The 17,845-nt window shown below is 33.9% G+C and overlaps 1 protein-coding gene across 12 annotated transcripts in view; it reads right to left on the minus strand.

Annotated features, from left to right (window-relative positions):
* USP53 (ubiquitin specific peptidase 53) overlaps positions 1–17,845 on the minus strand; it is a 75,657-nt gene that overhangs the window by 26,623 nt on the left and 31,189 nt on the right. For 6 of the 12 annotated variants that reach the window (XM_058293392.1, XM_058293368.1, XM_058293417.2 and 3 more), the window contains 7 exons: positions 14,528–14,620; positions 10,759–10,893; positions 5,474–5,587; positions 5,309–5,391; positions 2,556–2,661; positions 1,804–1,950; positions 895–1,044 (listed from right to left, as the gene is read on the minus strand). In XM_058293392.1, coding sequence (XP_058149375.1) covers positions 895–1,044; positions 1,804–1,950; positions 2,556–2,661; positions 5,309–5,391; positions 5,474–5,587; positions 10,759–10,893; positions 14,528–14,620 — 828 coding nt within the window. The remainder of the gene's footprint in view (positions 1–894; positions 1,045–1,803; positions 1,951–2,555; positions 2,662–5,308; positions 5,392–5,473; positions 5,588–10,758; positions 10,894–14,527; positions 14,621–17,845) is intronic. The other 6 variants (XM_058293401.2, XM_058293406.2, XM_058293410.2 and 3 more) reach the window with 1 other exon arrangement.

Below are 17,845 nucleotides of genomic sequence, written 5' to 3' on the forward strand. Positions count from 1 at the left end.
AAAGTTATTTCATTTTTTTGTTTGTTTGGCTTTCTAGTTTTTGTTCATTTTTATTATTTTTTTGGTGGGAGGGGGGAGGTTTAGTTTTTAACAGTGGGAAGGCAATTCCATAGCAGTTAATCCTTCAAGGGACTGAATGAGAAGTCCACTAAATAACACATATTTAAGATTTTATTGACTTAGTAAATGATAGTGCTGATACATGTCCCCTTGTTATGTATTAAAATGAAAGTCAACTGAACGCTGCATCATTTGCTCTTAAGTTGTATTTTTCAATTTATTGTTTAATAATAGAATCCTCACTACCAGTAAACCTGAGGATAATATCATCAAAATCAACTGTTTTCAAGTCTTTCATGTCTGAATCATCTGTGGAACTTTAAAAATATTCAGATATCCTGTCCCTACAACCACTATATCAAGAATATGCTTTCTGAATCAATATATGCTTTTAAAGATGCTCCACATTTGATTCGGACATACATTATTATTCACTTGTTTTTAAGGTAATATTTATATATACCCAAAATAAAATAGATATATCTAATTTCAAATACCATACTCAAAGTTTAAAATGACTATCATAATAATTTTTAAAAAGCAAGTAGGTTTTAGTCACTAGTTATACAATGCTACTGTGGATAATGCAAAAAGAAGTACATATGGCAGCTATGTATTAGACTAAAAGACAATCATATGTATCACTGACAACTACATATTTGTATATTAACATTTATTAGCCACCTTTTTATTATTGCGGAAGGGGCCGACTTTAAGATAAGCCAAGTTTCAAGAATAATAAAAGGAAGTTTTACCTTTATGGTACTATTATATCATTTATTCCTAAAAGTAAAAATTTCAATAATTATTTCAGTTAGTAAAAGTGACACTTACTTCCTTCACATTTGCATCATCAAAAAATACCCATTTAGAACTCTTGGTATGAAAAGCAAAGGCACAATAATGTCGGCTGGTGTAGCAGATCATACCAACAAGGTGAAGTTCACTATTTTTGGCATTTTCATCAGTAACCCTATAAAAAAGCTGTTTAGAAAATTAATGGTGTATATTTAATATTGTATCTTTAAAAATACAAGAAACTATAATTTGAAAAATCATGTATTTGATTTGTTATGAAAATATTTTCCATGCCTACTGCCCCAACATAATATTAGTACTGAAAATACCATAGGTATTGCAGTTAATAGAATTAATACTTTAGTCTGTAAGAAACATTAAGTCCAAGGAAATGAATTCACTACACAATTTAGTTCAAATATCCAGTAACTCAGAATTGACTCTTGACATATATAAACTTAAAATGTGGGATAAATCACACACTTTCTGAAAATTCTTAACTGAATCACATATCTGAACACACATGAAACAAAGTATCTGAAATATTAATGAGTTTAATTTTAACAGAATCCAATTAAAAATATATTGAGAGTAATAATCAAGCATATCAAGAGATAAGTGTTGTAGATAAATTTTAAGTCTAAACTTTTCCCAGATTAATGCTATTTATAGTTATAATCATGATCATATATATGTGTGCATGTATATATACTTATTCTGGGGTGAAAGAAAAGTAATTGAAAACCATTTCTATTCTATGCAAGAAAGGCATTCTGGTTAGTCTGATTTGATTAAATGTACTTTTATCACTGTTACACCTGACTATCATTTTCTTTAGAAAGAAAATTTAGTTTGGAAAAATGAAACTAGGTATATCATAATAAATGAGTATGTTTTAGAATAATTTAAAAAAGAAAGGGAAGAGAATAAAAACAGATGAAATACCCCGGGAAGATAAAGATGTGTTGCTAGATTCCGAACAACATCTTCGGTCAAGTCAGAATGTTCAGAATCCCAGACTAAACCAATTGTAACAATCTCTGGGCAATTCATTAAAACACGGCGAATTTTTATTTTTTGGCCACAATTACTCTAAAGAAAAACACAAAGGAAAGTTTTGAAATTACCAAAAAAGATATACCACAGGCAAAGCCTTCAACAGTTTGCATTATGCAATGACAAATTTTAACACACACCTGCATTTATTCCTTCAGTATGCTAGAAATGGGCTTGTAACAAATTACTTGTATTAACTCTTGACTAAACAAGAAGTTTATTTTAAATCAAAGTACTTAAATCAATAGATTTTGCATACCTATTAAAACCAGAATTCAACCTATGAAAAGTACAAATAACATTAGATATCACTAATAACATGAGAAAATAATACCACCTATTATGTTTATTTAATGAAAAAAAAAGTCAACACTTCCTTTTAGTAACATGGTAACTTTCAGAACATTAGAAAAATTTAATCAACATATGCTACCTCAAACCATTTACAAAGTTAAGATAAAAAAAAAATAGTGCTGAGATAAATGGATTACATGGTATAGTTACCTAAAATAATGTTGAAAAAATATAACCATAAAATTAAGTCCATAAACTATACATAGAATTAGTATTTATATGATAATTTTTGAATGTCTATTTCTGGATTGACAAACATCTACTTATATTTGATGATGTAGACTCACAGGGCATTTTCTATAGTCATCAGTTGTATTTGCTGCTTGCAGCAATTCAGCAAACATTTCAGGCTTAAAACGTTCATGCCTTTCCAGCAGTCTTTCAACTTCATTGCTAGGAAGGAAAAAACAGTCCTAAATAGGGCCTAAGAACTCAAGTCAGATCTAATAAATCACACATTAAAAAATTAAATTCTCATGACATGACAGGTTGATATCACTTTTTTCTGTCTCAATTCATGATGATGTCTGAAATATTAGCCATAAAATAAGTTTCCATAAGTGAAATACGAAAAAAAAATCTAGACAAAGAATGTAAAAAATAGCAAGAAATTATGCTTTTGTTTAGAACTTCATGACAAGGGCAAGATGCTTTGAAGGTAGTTCTAAGTTAAATGCTTCTTTTAAAATATTACTTAGCTAATAAGGACTTGAGCTTAAACTGGCCTAAAAAAAAAACACAAAACAATAAAATATAAGAAAGGTTCCCTCTCTGGCCCAAAGTTCCCAGAAATAAAGTGATTACCACCTAGGTCAAAAAGCTGTACTGATTAAGTGCAGAAGGCACAACCAAAGTTTTCTACTCAAGCTTGTTCCTGTTATGAATGCTAATCATTTCATTAGGGCCTAGGTGGGTTTTCAGTATACTACAGGATGGCTATGACTCTCTTCATTCAGTCTTCTAAGTACTTCTGAAAAAGAAATTTAATGTAAGCTGAAACATGTTTACTATTTTCTATTCTATATTCTGTGATTCTATTTAATTGTAATCTAACTGTTCTAGGGCTGGATATATTTTATAATCAACAGCTTAAATATTCTACAAATATTCAATAATAACTAAAGGCACACATTCTTCTAAAGCACTTCCCTAGTATGCTAGAAAGCACTAAAACTAATAAGCTCATTCCACATTGCACATGATGGTTTTGCAAAACTGACAGCATCAGAGTAGTGATTAAGAAGTTGAACAGATCTGGATTTTAATCTAATTCATCCATTTTTCCAGATTAATGTCATAAAAACTATTCATCAACAAAATTAGTATTTTTGGTAAGATTAAAAGAAGCAATTTATGCAAAACCTGGAAGATGGTAAGCACTCTTTAACTGGTATTCAACACATATGACCAATAAAAAGAGATATTAAAATTAAAATGCAGTCTGCTAAAGTCCAGGTCAGCTAACAGGGAGGTGAGGATGGTCAATCACCACACCAGGGAACCAAGAGAGTCTACAAATGCAAGCAGGAGAATCCCATCCATCACCCATGATCTAAGCCCCCTCTCGATTTAGAGGTGGAGTGGACTTCACCATCCGAGTCCTTAGGATGAAGGAATAAAATATGGATTACAGTGGATTTACTGGTATTCTACTATAGAATTATTGTGACTCTAGCAATGGAAGAAATTGTATCGTTGATGTGGAGACAGTAGCCATGGGAGTTGCTGAGGGCAGGGAGAGGGAAGAAGTGATATGGGGGCATTTTCGGGACTTGGAGTTGTCCTGAATGATAACGCAGGGACAGATGCAGGACATTATATATCCTGCCATAACCCACTGAACGGATTAGGGGAGAGTGTAAACTACAATGTAAACTATAATCCATGTGGTGCAGCAGTGCTCCAAAATGTATTCACCAAATGCAATGAATGTGCCACACTGACAAAAGAGGTTGTTGATGTGGGAGGGGTGGGGATGGGGAGTGGGGTATATGGGAACCTCTTATATTTTTTAATGTAACATTTTGTGTGATCTATGTATCCTTTTTAAAAAAAGACAATAAAAAAATGCAGTCTGGGATCCTGTAATCTGCAGTGTGAAACACACAGAGACCAATGGGATTCCAATTCTTATTGTCTACAACACAGCCTCAGATGACTGTGATTTTATATAAGAGTTTCAAAGTAGAATTGAAATTTTACAGTTTTTAATTTGTGGCCTATCCTTCAAAGACCCTTCTAGTTGAAAATAAAATCAAACCTGCGAACTGAATGACATTTAGAGAATGATTATCTAAACCATTGTTTCCTAAACTGTTTTATATATGTAAGAAAGATACTAAAGCCACCCAAATAGTTATTATTCAATAGTCTTTAAGAAATTATATGATCTATTCAAGAAAGCCAGGAAGTTTAATAAAATAATGAAATGGACAAATATATAATATTCACTCTGTACAATGATAATATTGGTAGTATTTATCAACTGTTGTACTTACATATTCTATTGCTAAGGGAGAAGGGAAGGGGATGGAAAAGAAGCAGGCAGGCAGACGTATAGCAAACTTTTATCTAAGGGGAATTTTAAGGCTTCAAATGCAACAATCTAACTAAAATTTATTTTTACTTTTGCTTTTTACCTCTTCTGCTTACCCCAGTTCCATCACTGTGACAGGACATGGTGGAACTGACAAGGAACACAGCTACTACAAAGAAACACCTTAGCAAAAGAGAAGAAACCATGTGCAGTTCCATCTACCACTAAGTTTGCCATTTTAAGCTTTTTCTTCACAGTTTCAAACAGTTGCTATAAATAGATAATAAAAGCATCATTTTAACTATTTTTTTTGTACATTTCATTAGGTGGTATATATATATTAGACTAAATTAGAGAAATTCAAATGAGATAGACATCATGTAGTACCTCTGATGGTATAGGCTGTGACGGGGTGGAGATTTACATATACTATGACTTTATAGGATAAATGTGCTTACATGTGCTACTAATATCTTTGGCAAGTAAGCTTTAATAGGTTCTTACCATAGGGCTGTTGTAGAAATGTACCGTACAAATTCTGTAAAAGGCAGAGGATCTGATGATGCTCCACAGCTACGACACACACACTATGGGAAAAACATATGCTTAATTTATCAGTCACAAAACATAAATATGATCTCTAATAAAATCGTTATGCTATCATCCCACCTGTTCATATAGAGTCATAGCAAACTTCTGGTGAGTGATACAAGACTTAGAGGTACACATGTCTGCATCTTTGCTTGGCACTATGTGAAAATGAATCCTCTCCAATATATTTTCCTAATTAAAAAAATTAAAAAGAGGTTAATGAGTTGTGAGATCAAAGAGGTAAATGATCTTATAGGGGCCACTTCAAAATATAATTCTCTCACTCTCTCTATATATTACAGACGTTGTAGATTTACAGAACAATCATGCATAAAATACAGGATTCCGACATCCCTCCTTATTGTTAACACCTTGCATTTGTGTGTATATTTGTTGCAATGGATGAAAGCACATTTTAAAATGGTACTGTTAACTATAGCTCATGGTTTACAAAAGGGTTTGCTGTTTGTGTTGTGCAGTTCCATGGATTTAAAAGAAATTAAAAAAAAAATTCTAATACCATATATACAATCTAACATTTCCCCATTTTAATCACATTCAAATATACATTTCAGGAGGATTATGGGAAGATGGTGATGGACTGACAGGCAGAGCTGAATGATCTCACAAAAACAATTGAGAAAGAGCCAAAAGCTGTCCACGGGACCTGCTGTGAGGGTCAGCAGACCAGGACAGTGCTACACAACTCCCAAGCAAGTGAGGGACAGAGAGACAAAGAAGCCAAAATGATAAACATGAGTTACCATGACCCGTGGCAGCAGGAAGGGCTCCCTTCCCCCATCCCCAAGATTTTAAGCTGAGATAAAACCCCTGGCTCACTGCAGCACACTGAGAAGGGAGTAGACAACTATCTCCCTGTCAGCTGTTTAAAGTGAAAAGGAAGGGGAGGTTGGAATGCTTTTTTTCAGTGAATTCAGCCAGCAGAGCCTGCTCTGAAGCTCTGATCTGAAGATTCAACATGGAAACACAGGAAGTCAAGACTGAAACACTTCCATGGAAAGGTGCGCTTTCTAGCACCATCTTCTTACTGGTCTGGAAATTGCACAGACAAAAACGGTTCCCGCTCTCTGTATCCAACCTCTGGTAGATAATCTGCACCCCACTAATGAGTCCCTGGCCTGATTTTGAAAACTTAAGCTGGGCAATTTTAAAGACTGAGAATAAGTTGAACCAAATATCAAAGAAGTACTGTGAAAAAAAAAATTGCCTAGGTAGAGAAACTGATCATCAGAGTAAATTCACGAACATATTCAGATGCCTACACATCAGCAAAAAATTACAAGCCATACTTGGAAACAAGAAGAGATGGCCCAGCCAAAAGAACAAACCAAATATCCTGAAGAGATATAAGATTTAAGACAATTAAGCAGTGATATTATACAACTTTCCTAAATCACTTCAAAGAATTTAAAGAAAATATAACTAAAGAAATAAAGGATGTTAAGAACAGTTTGAAAGCCTGCAAAGAAAAGTAACAGACCTTAAGGGAACGTAAGACATGATGGATGAGATTAGAAATATATGAGATACAAAAATGTGTGGGAGTTAAAAACTATAATGTAAACTATAATCCACACTTTGCGGCAATCCTGCAATATGTTCATCAATTGTAAAAAACAAACAAAAAATACATTATAGGCACAGAAAAGCACATTTGGATTGCTTGAAGATAGAATTAGGATTTCAAAGACAGAATACCTGAACTGTAAAAGACAGGAAAACAGAAAGAGAAGAGAATGGAGAAAATGGAACAGAGTCTTAGGGAACTGAATGACAACGTGAAATGCACAAACACATTCACATTATTGGTGTCCCAGAAGAAGAGAATGAAAAAGGGTCAGAAAGAATATGTGAGGAAAAAATGACTGAAAACTTCACAACCCTTATGAAAGGCAAAAATATCAATATCCAAGGACAACACACCACAAACAGAATAAATCTGAATACACCTACTCCAAGATACCTACTATTCAGAATGACAAATATCAGAGATAAAGAGAAGATTTTGAAAGCAGCAAGAGAAAAAAGCAGAGTATTATACACAAGGGAAACTCAATAAGATTAAGTACCAACCTCTCATCAGAAACCATGGAAAAGAGAAGAAAGTGGTATGATGTATTTAAGATGCTGAAAGAGAAAACCTGCCAGCCAGTTTTTGTATCTGGCAAAGCTGTCCTTCAAAAATGAGGATGAGTTCAAAGTCTTCGCAAACAAAAACTGAGAGAATATGTTACCAAAACACCAGATATGCAAGAGATATTAAAAAGGGTGCTGCAGCCTGAAAGGAAAAAACAAGGGTGAGAGATTGGGAGAAGAGTTCAGAAATAAAGATCATTAAGAAGGGTAAACTAAGGAATGAGCAGACAGACAATAGAACGATAGGACAACAGAGAGCCGAAGGACAAAATGGATGACTTAAATAATGTCTTTACAGTAATAACACTGAAAGTTAATAGACTGAACTCCCCAATCAAAAGACATAGACTGATAGAATGGATAAAAATATGAGCTGTTTGTATGTTGTCTATAAGAGACCCACATCAGACATAAGGACACAACCAGAAACCATTATCCATGTGATGCAACAGTGCTCTAAACTGTATTCACCAAATGCAATGAATGTGCCATGATGATCAAAGAGGTTGTTGATGTGGGAGGAGTGGGGTGAGGGGGTGGGGGTATATGGGGACCTCTTATATTTTTTGAATGTAACATTAAAAAAAAATAGAAAATAAAAAAATAAAAAAGTGAAAGGTTGGAAAAGGGTATTTCATCTAGATAGTAACCAAAAAAGAGCTGGAGTAGACAAGATAAGTGTAAAATAGTATTATAGTATATGAAAAATAATTACTTGGTGCAACTGGCAAATTGTTCCTGTGATCAGTGTTCTGTAATTTTTTTCATACAAAATAAACACTTGTTTTTAATTGAATAGGGCTGGAGAAGAGATATATTTTTGGATATTTCATTTTTCTTTAACCCTTTCTTATTTATATTCTTTAATTAAAATAATCTGTCTGGATTAGTAATGATTTAGCAAAACTACTGTTGAACAAGATTTTGAGTTTTTCTGCCTCATAAAATTATGAGTTGGCAAATAGATATCTGTTGTAATTCATTCTAGTAAGATATGAAGAATCCCACAAAGGAATTTGATTACCTAGAAAGAATTATGGCCTAAATGGAAATTAAATAACTAAACCAAGAATTTATTTTCTTCTTAGAGATTATTATGTCCAATAGAGCTGTAACATAAAAATTAGAATTATGTTATAATTGATATCTATTATGTTTGAATTATTATTTACATTTATAAATGTTTGTAGCTAGATGATTTTTTATAATTGCTTATATTAAATCTAACCTGGCTTACACTATCATTTAAAATTTGTAATTTCTTTCAATCTATTTTCTATTTATTTTACAATTTTACAATAAAGATCTTTTTAACAGCTTAAAAAAAAGCCATTGATTATGCATTTTGGATAGATAATATGGTATGTGAATATGTCAATAAAACTGCTTAATAAACAAATAATTGTGCAAAAATAGCCAGAAATAGCAGCTATATACAGCAGGAGAAACAGAGAGATTGAGAGGTGAAGCATTTTCTTGTTTATTTCTCTATTTCTTGTTTATTATTATTGAAATAATTAAAATGCTTTAATAATTATTGAAGTGATAAACTCACAACTATGTGATTATACCAAATATCACTGATTGTACACTTTGGATAGATTGTATGCTTTAATATATATCAATAAAATTGATTTGTTTAAAAAAATATGCATTTCAGTGCTTTTAATTATTCACAATGTTGTGCTAACATCACCACCAAACATTGCCATCGTTTCAAATAGGAACCCTGTACATTTTAGCCTTACCTGCCTATTCCCTATCCCCACTCAGTTGGGGTAACCTATATTTTCTGACTCTATGAGTTTGCTTATTCTAATTATTTCCTATCAGTGAGATCATACAATATTTGTCCTTTAGTGTCTAGTTTATTTTAGTCAACATATCTTCAAGCAAAATATAACTCTTTTTAAGTGAAGAATTTCCTGGTGCCTCCTAAAGGGAAAGACAAGAAGAAAAGCAGACAAGCAGACACAGAAGAACACACAGTGAATGGACAGAGTAGATAGAGAGCACAAAAGGAACAACAGGTGGGGGAGGAGGGAGTAAAATAAAAAAAATAAAAAAAAAATATATATAAATGACAAATGAATTCTAGATAAATTCTACAGATTGGTGTGATATGGTCATGCATTATTTTGCAGGAATGACGTAGGTTGAACATTGACAAAAAGAGAGACTAAGAAAAGAAAGTTCTGATTATTTCAGGAGCTTGAACAAAGGCTGTAAAATAGGATAACAGAAGACATGTTTGAGGAACAGAAGGAAACCATTTCATTAGGAGGGAAAATTCATGGAGGAAATAGGTAAATTGGAGTTTAATTGTAAAGGGCCTTAAATGTCAGAGGAAAGAGTTTGGATTTGAATCACAAAAATATTTGAGAAACAGGCATTAACTAGAAGAAAATTATATTAATTTGATGGCTGTTAAAAATTGATTGTAAAGAAATAGAAAGGACATTAGTAAGGAGACTTAATGCTCAGAGGTCATAATTAATAATTTAGGAGGCCTAAACTAGGAAGAAGTGGTTGCAGGGAAATAATGTGGAAAGAAAAACCTTAAAAAGGTCTGTGATAGAAGAATCTATATAACTTGCTGAGTAAGACAGAAGTGGTCACGTTTTAAACATAGGTAACATCTACATTAATGAAATATTTCATTATCAACATACATATTTTAGAAGGTATATAAAGTATGTTCCTAATAAAGGGAATTCTCTACTTATTAATATATTAATATAGTAGTAACATAGAGCTTCAGAACATCAACTTAGGCAGTGATTCTCAACCTGGATTATGGTATTTTAGAATTGCAGCTTCTGATGGTTGCCCACCAAGATCCTCTTCTCACCCAGTGAAAATCACTGCATGTATTGAGACACGTTATTGCTGGCGGTGTGTTGCACATGTAAATCCTATGCAGACAGAATACCGATTTAAGTTATGTCTTGTTTTAAAAATATTTTTATTAGCTTAACACTCAGTAAAACTTGGGCAGCACAAATACTCAAATTTAAAATACAACATGAAGCAGAAAGACTTAAACTGAGCCAAGCTTGAAGGATGGGTAAGATATGGATCCACTAACCAGTTCTGGTACTTTTCCATTATTATAAAACTTATGTTTCATTTTGTCTCAAAATTTGCATAATTTAAGGAATGTACATTACTATTCCAACTTCTTAAGGACTATCAGAAATACTTACAAAGCATTCTGCAGCATCATCCATAAGGCCAAGCTGAAATCGCTGTTCATCCTTGAAGCTTTCTGCAAGAGCATGCCTTATGTTATCTGAAGGAAGGGCTTTTTCCCGACTGTGCTGAAACTGTGCAAACATTGTCTGGGAATCAACAAGTACATGAGTAAGTTTAGTGCCAACAATTTTAAAAAATAAATTTTTTGTATCAGTTAAGTTTGGAAATGGTTACACCAGCCTCTAAATTGGTGGAAATCAAAGTTTGTTTGCATAGAATTTAAACAAGTCCCATTCTCAGAGATTCTGATTCATTAAGCCCAATTTAAAATGATTCCACAGATAATTCTAATGCAGGTGGCATAAGGAATAGAGTTTTGAGAAAAGCTGCTTTAGATCTAAAAATATACTATGAGAATTAAGGTTACAGTAAACAAAAAACATACATATAATCACATAATAAAAATCAGAATGAATTCACTTACTAGTCTAAAACACTGACACATGTAGCCTAAATGAACTTTTAAAATACTATTATACTATATTACTGTTTTTTTTTTAAAAAGAAAAATATACATTTTAAAATAAGAGTCAGAGAAGAGATAATAAATACTTTTAGTTTTTTAAAAAAGAGGGTTAATTATTTTCAATTGAGTTATCTGTTATCCTCAGAGAATTATTTCTAATCTAAGTCTAAGAAACTCTGGCAACATCCTTCAAAAGATGAAATTATAAATGTTAATCTAGTTTTCTATTTTCTTTAGTGAATCTAAGCAAGAAAAAAACTTTTTAATAAATGTTCCAGTTTTATGAAGATCATCATGGGACTGGGAGTAGGGAAAAAAGAAAGCTTTTCAGTGACAATCCATCATATAGGGGTTAGTTGCATTAAGTTCTACATTAATTAGCTCAAGGGGATACGTTATTTCAAAAAAAAATTTTTTTTAGATCAACATATGTCAGGATAGGAAAATAGTTCAAGAATCTGTTCCACTACTGTAAAAAATTATAAGTACATAAATAAAAGGAGATTAAAAAATAAAGATACCATGTGATATATATCCATAACTATACTTTTTATTATAATTACAAATACTAAAAGAGGAAAAATAATTTTCAGATTTCACCTTTTATTTAGGTAATTAACTTTTCCAGGTAATAGTAAGGTATTAATCCTACACAAGATTATTATTCATTCTTTTGGTTGCCTAGTATATGACAGGCATTGTTCTATACTAAAAAACAAAACTGCCAAACACGGTTCTCATGCAGCTTACATTCAAGTTACTATCATGAGGGGGAAAATAAGTAATCATGTGATAAGTACAGAATGTGATTAATGCAATAGAGAAAATTAAAGCAGTGTAATAGGGACAGGGATGCTGGGGATAGAACAGAGAGGAAGGTTGCTTTTACCTAGGGTAGTCAGGGAATTCCTCACTAATGGGAAAAAAATTGAGGAAAGGCTTAAAAGAAATAAGGGTGTTAGCCATGAGGACATCTGGAGGAAAAGGACTCCAGACAGAAATAATAATGAAAAGGTCTGGAGATGGGAGTCAGCTCTTGAGAAACTGCTGAAACAAGGAAGTTGGTCTAGCTTAAGTACAATTGTGTGTGTGTGGCCAGACAGGTGATTATGTAGGCCTATAAAAGATTTGGGCTAGTCAACTGAACTATTCTTGTTTTCACACGTGGTTAAAACATTCAGAATTTACTGGGGAGTAAACTGAATATGATACTGTAATTTTATCTAAGTTCATTCTTCACCCCCTTACAATAACCTGTTTTTCCATGTTCTAAAAAGAGAATATAAAATTGCCTCCATTGGTAATTTATTCAAACAGCCTCCTAAGAAACAAAGAAACTAAGGCATGCAAATAGCTCCCCCTCCCCCACTGCATGTCTATGTTCATTAAGAATACTCATTAATCTCTAAAATGCATTAATAAAACATTAAATTATTAATCTTATGAACCTCTTAAAAGTTTAAAATTCTTGGGCACATTTAAATGACATAAATTGCTAATATATACTGGACTCTATTTCTGTCTTTCTCTCCCAATTCGCAGGTAGAGGGATAAGATATACTTAAAATATAAGACAGATTATATCACTCTTCCAGTCAAAACAATTCCACAATTTACTAAATCACTCAGAGAAAAAGAAAAAGCCAATGTCCTCATACTGCCCTAGAATGCTCTTAACAATGTGGATGCCTGTTATTTATCTTTTTGTAACAAACCACTTTAAAACTTAGTCATGAAAAATAACATATATTTTTATCACAAATCTACAATTTGTACAAGGTTCCACTCTATTTGTGCTCCACCTGACATCATCTGGTACATTTGAAGGCTGGGACCTGGAATCGTCTGTAGGTCGATTCCATATCTGGTGGTTGATTCTGGCTGTCGGCGGGGACCTCTATTGTCGCTGTGGCCAGAACACCCACATGCATGGCCTTTGCACTTGGCTGCTTGGCTTCTCAGCCTGGTGACTCACATCCAGGAGCGAGTACTCCAAAAGAGAGAGCTAGGAAGAAGCTGAATCACCCAACCTAAGCTCAGATTGTCCCACAGCATCATTTCTGCTACATTTTGTTAGAAGGGAGTCATTAAAGGTGGCCCACATTCAAGGGGAAATTAAGACTCCACCTTTTGATAGAAAGAGTGTAAAATAATTTGCAAACATGTCCCTTTACTTGTCTGAGTTCATCTCCTACCATTCTTCCCCTTGCTCACCAAGCTTCTGCCATCCACACTTCCTGATGTTCCATGAATGTCATGCACATTCCCATATCAGGGCCTTTGCAGCTGTGTTTCTGTTGCCCAGAACACTCCTGTATGTGGAGCCTTTTACTTCACTCAGTTACCTTTTAAGATCTTGACACAAATGTCACTTTCTCAGTTAGGTTTTCCCGGTCACTGAACACTCTTTTTTTTTTTTTTTTTTTTTTTTTAAGATTTATTTATTTATTTATTTAATTCCCCTCCCCTCCCCCCGGTTGTCTGTTCTCTGTGTCTTTTTGCTGCGTCTTGTTTCTTTGTCCGCTTCTGTTGTCATCAGCGGCACGGGAAGTGTGGGCGGCGCCATTCCTGGGCAGGCTGCACTTTCTCTCGCGCTGGGCGGCTCTCCTTTAGAGGTGCACTCCTTGCGCGTGGGGCTCCCCTACGCGGGGGACACCCCTGCGTGGCAGGGCACTCCTTGCGCGCATCAGCACTGCGCATGGGCCAGCTCCACACGGGTCAAGGAGGCCCGGGGTTTGAACCGCGGACCTCCCATGTGGTAGACGGACGCCCTAACCACTGGGCCAAAGTCCGTTTCCCACTGAACACTCTTTATCCTTATTCCGTGATTTATTTTTCCTCCTTGGCACTTACTACCACAAAGCACACTATGTATTTTGCTCACTTATCATCTCCTCCACATACAAGAATGTAAACTCCATGAGAGCAGGGATTTTTATCAGTTTTGCTCACTGCTGTTTTCCTCAGTAACTACAGCAGTGCCAGGAGTTCAGTAGGGGGTCAAAAAACATTTGTTGAATGAATAAAGAATTATTTAAAGTTAATAAGAAATGTAGCATTCCTAACAGTGTTATACCATTTAGAATATTAATCCCCAAAATAGCCATACTGTTAAGAATTAACCTTCAAAACTATAAACCACTTGGCAGTGAACTTTAATTAAAAATAAACTGAACAAATATGTCAATTATCAAATAAAATTAAATTTTGGAGAACTATTTCCTAGTACTTTTTCAGAATTATTAAAAAGTTACCTTCAAAGCACAAAATATGCAGGCATCTCCCTGACAAACATGTCCAGTCAGAACCCGCAAGCTTCGTCGGAATATGTCCAACTGCCATAAAACCTAAAAAATAGTGAGATGTGAAGAAAAGAAACAGCAAGATTTTTCTCAAGGTGATGAGACTTAGATTTGGATGTTGCTTTTAAAATGTCAGAGAGTTAAAACTGAACTCCTTTTAATCACTTGTACATAATCAGACATATAAAACCACTAAAAATAACAGCGAGTATAAAACTGCTAAATAAATATAGTGTGTATATAAACTACTTATTCAGAAGATATTCATATTGATTCACAGCTAAAAATCATGACAGAAATAGAATAATAAAACCCTAACTACTCAGTTAAGTATTTGATACGAACAGGAACCATGGGGTACTAAATGGAGGACCTGGCAGACAAGAAATACATAGTGATTACAAATATTTGAAATAAACTAAAATTAAGGAAAGAAATATAATTGATATTTAAATTCAGAGCTATTAAATAGAAGTCAGGAAAAGGTTGAGCAGAGGCCTATACTGAATGAAAAAAGGGCATCTGTTTGGTAATAGGGATTCAGAAAGGTAAAAAGCAGTAATTTTTATTTGCTATAATTACCCATTTATCATCTACTAATAATAGACTAAAACAAAATAAACGATAGGGATCATAGAAATAAATCAGTCCAGTACTGAAAATCATTCTGAAAAACTTGAAGTCTGTACAATGGAGACAATAATAATTTCTGCTTTATAAGAGTCTTACAAGGTCTAAATATATGTAAATTGTTTAGACCAGTGCCTGGTATATGGTAGACATGCAATGAATGCCAGCTACTATTTGTTGTCATTATTAGTGCTAAGACAAACAATTAGGATCTTCAAATTTCCATTTATCTTTTAGTCATTTCTTCAAATAATATAATGTAACAAATCCATTCCAATCTCTCAATTTTCCCAACTAAACACAAAGGTTAATAAAGATAAATTGACTTTAATTCATTTCTTGTACTTCCAACTTGTCAATAACTAAAGGCCATTTCAGAATTTCCCTTTGAAAGTTGCTTTCTCATAAAGCAAAAATAGGATCCACTTATCTAACAAGTGTTTTGCAAAGCACTTGAAAATGTTTAATAACTTTCTTGCATATCATATCATTTCCACTCATATAAAATCGTATTATAAAAAATATGTTGAAATCCATTTTACCAATAAGGACGATGAAGATCAATGACAGCACAACATTGGGAAGTAACACATCACTGTGGTTAATAATACAACTTTAGGAGGCAGGGGGCCTGGTTTTAATTCTGGCTCTCTTGTTACCAGGTCTTAGGCTGATCTGGGCAAAATACTTTCTGTGACTTGGCTTTCTCATCAGTAAAATGGGGATAATAGTAGTACCTACTTTTTAGAGTTGATTTAAGGGTTAATTTAGATAAAACATGTAATGGGGGAAGCGGACTTGGCCCAATGGATAGGGTGTCTGCCTACCACATGGGAGGTCCACGATTCAAACCCCAGGCCTCCTTGACCCGTGTGGAGCTGGCCCATGCACAGTGCTGATGGTGCAAGGAGTGCCTTGCCACACAGGGGTGTCCCCCGCGTAGGGGAGCCCCACAGCGCAAGGAGTGCGCCCTGCAAGGAGAGCTGCCCAGAGCAAAAGAAAGTGCAGTCTACCCAAGAGTGGTACCACACAGATGGAGAGCTGACACAGCAAGATGATGCAACAAAAAGAGACACAGATTCCCGGTGCCACTGATAAGGATAGAAGCGGTCACAGAGGAACACACAGCGATTTGACACAGAGAGCAGACAACTGGGGCGGGGGAGGGGAAGGGGACAGAAATAAATAAAAAATACATCTTTAAAAACAAAACAAAACATAATGGTAAGACAAGCACACAAAAGGAACACAATAAATGTTAGCTATTAAATATAACTTTATTTTTAACTTAGAGAATTTAAAACTGTATTAGTATGCCATATCTACTTAATTGTACTGCTTTCTCATCAGATAAAAGTTCAAAATATCCAGCTGAAATAGAAAACTCTCTTTAGTCTGTTTAATAAGTTAGTGAAGTAAGTCTTTCAAACATAACTATGTTTTCGGGACTAGCTCAATTTTTAAGTTACACTGGATCAAACTCACTAAAAAATATTTTGTTATCTTTTAAATTGTACATTATTCAATACAATAATTAAAAACCTATTTTAACAAATCTATACCACAAAACATTCTAATTAAAATTAATCTTTATGCTATATCATTTAAAAATGTTGGCTAGGGAGTGGATGTAGCTCAGTGGTTGAGAGCCTGCCTCTCAGTTCAATTCCCGGTACCTCCTTAAAGAAAAAAAAAAGTTGGCTATATTCTACCATCTGTCTAAAAAAATTAAAGTCTAAAATAATGGATGTATTTAAGTTTTTAGCAATATACTAAATTTTCTTTTTCATTATTTGCATGTAGCATTTTAACATGGTACCTAATGAAATTAATGGAATTATTTTTAATATTTATACATGTTTCTTATTGAAATATTCCCCCTATTCATTTATATGCATACACATCTACTACAGGAACATATACATTTTATCACCCTCCTCTTCAAAATAATTTAAAAATAACTTAGAATTAAGTAATAAGAAACTGTATAGATTCATTTTTCTGACTTACATTGGACCCATAGGATTTTTTTTCCCCACTCTAATCTATATTTTATTCCTCCATCCTGAGGACCCTGGGATGGCGATATCTACTCCACCTCTATATCAAGAGGGGGCTTAGATCCCACATGGCTGATGGATGGGATTCTCCTGCTTGCAGTTGTAGACTCTCTCCATTCCTTGGTGTGGTGGTTGACCATTACCTCCTTGTTAGCTGACCTGGGTAAGTCCAACGAACTGAAGAACAGGTGTTGCAACTCTGCTGAGGCTAACGGCCCAGCTGGCACATGGATAGTACAGAGATTCAAGTCTCCTGAGCATACATCAACCCCAGTGCCAACCATAGGTTCAGTAAAAGTGACAGAAGAGACACGTGATTTTAGTAATGTCTGCTTTTAGTAATTTCTTAAAGATGTGTTCTGTAATAAACTTTTTTCAGTTTTTAAAATTATTCATCAAATTACATATTAACAGTTTATCTTGAATTTTAAAAAAATGAAATCAGGCTTTTTCTGACAGAAAATCTATTTGAATAGGTGTTCTGTCAATGAGTACTGGCTTTGCAAATTAGTATTCATGGCAGATATCTGTCAAATATTAATAGGCTACGTTGGCTGCTCTAAGAGTTTTTAAAAAAATA

The sequence above is a fragment of the Dasypus novemcinctus genome, chromosome 1 (genome assembly GCF_030445035.2).
Source record: "Dasypus novemcinctus isolate mDasNov1 chromosome 1, mDasNov1.1.hap2, whole genome shotgun sequence".
Taxonomy (NCBI): Eukaryota; Metazoa; Chordata; class Mammalia; order Cingulata; family Dasypodidae; genus Dasypus; species Dasypus novemcinctus.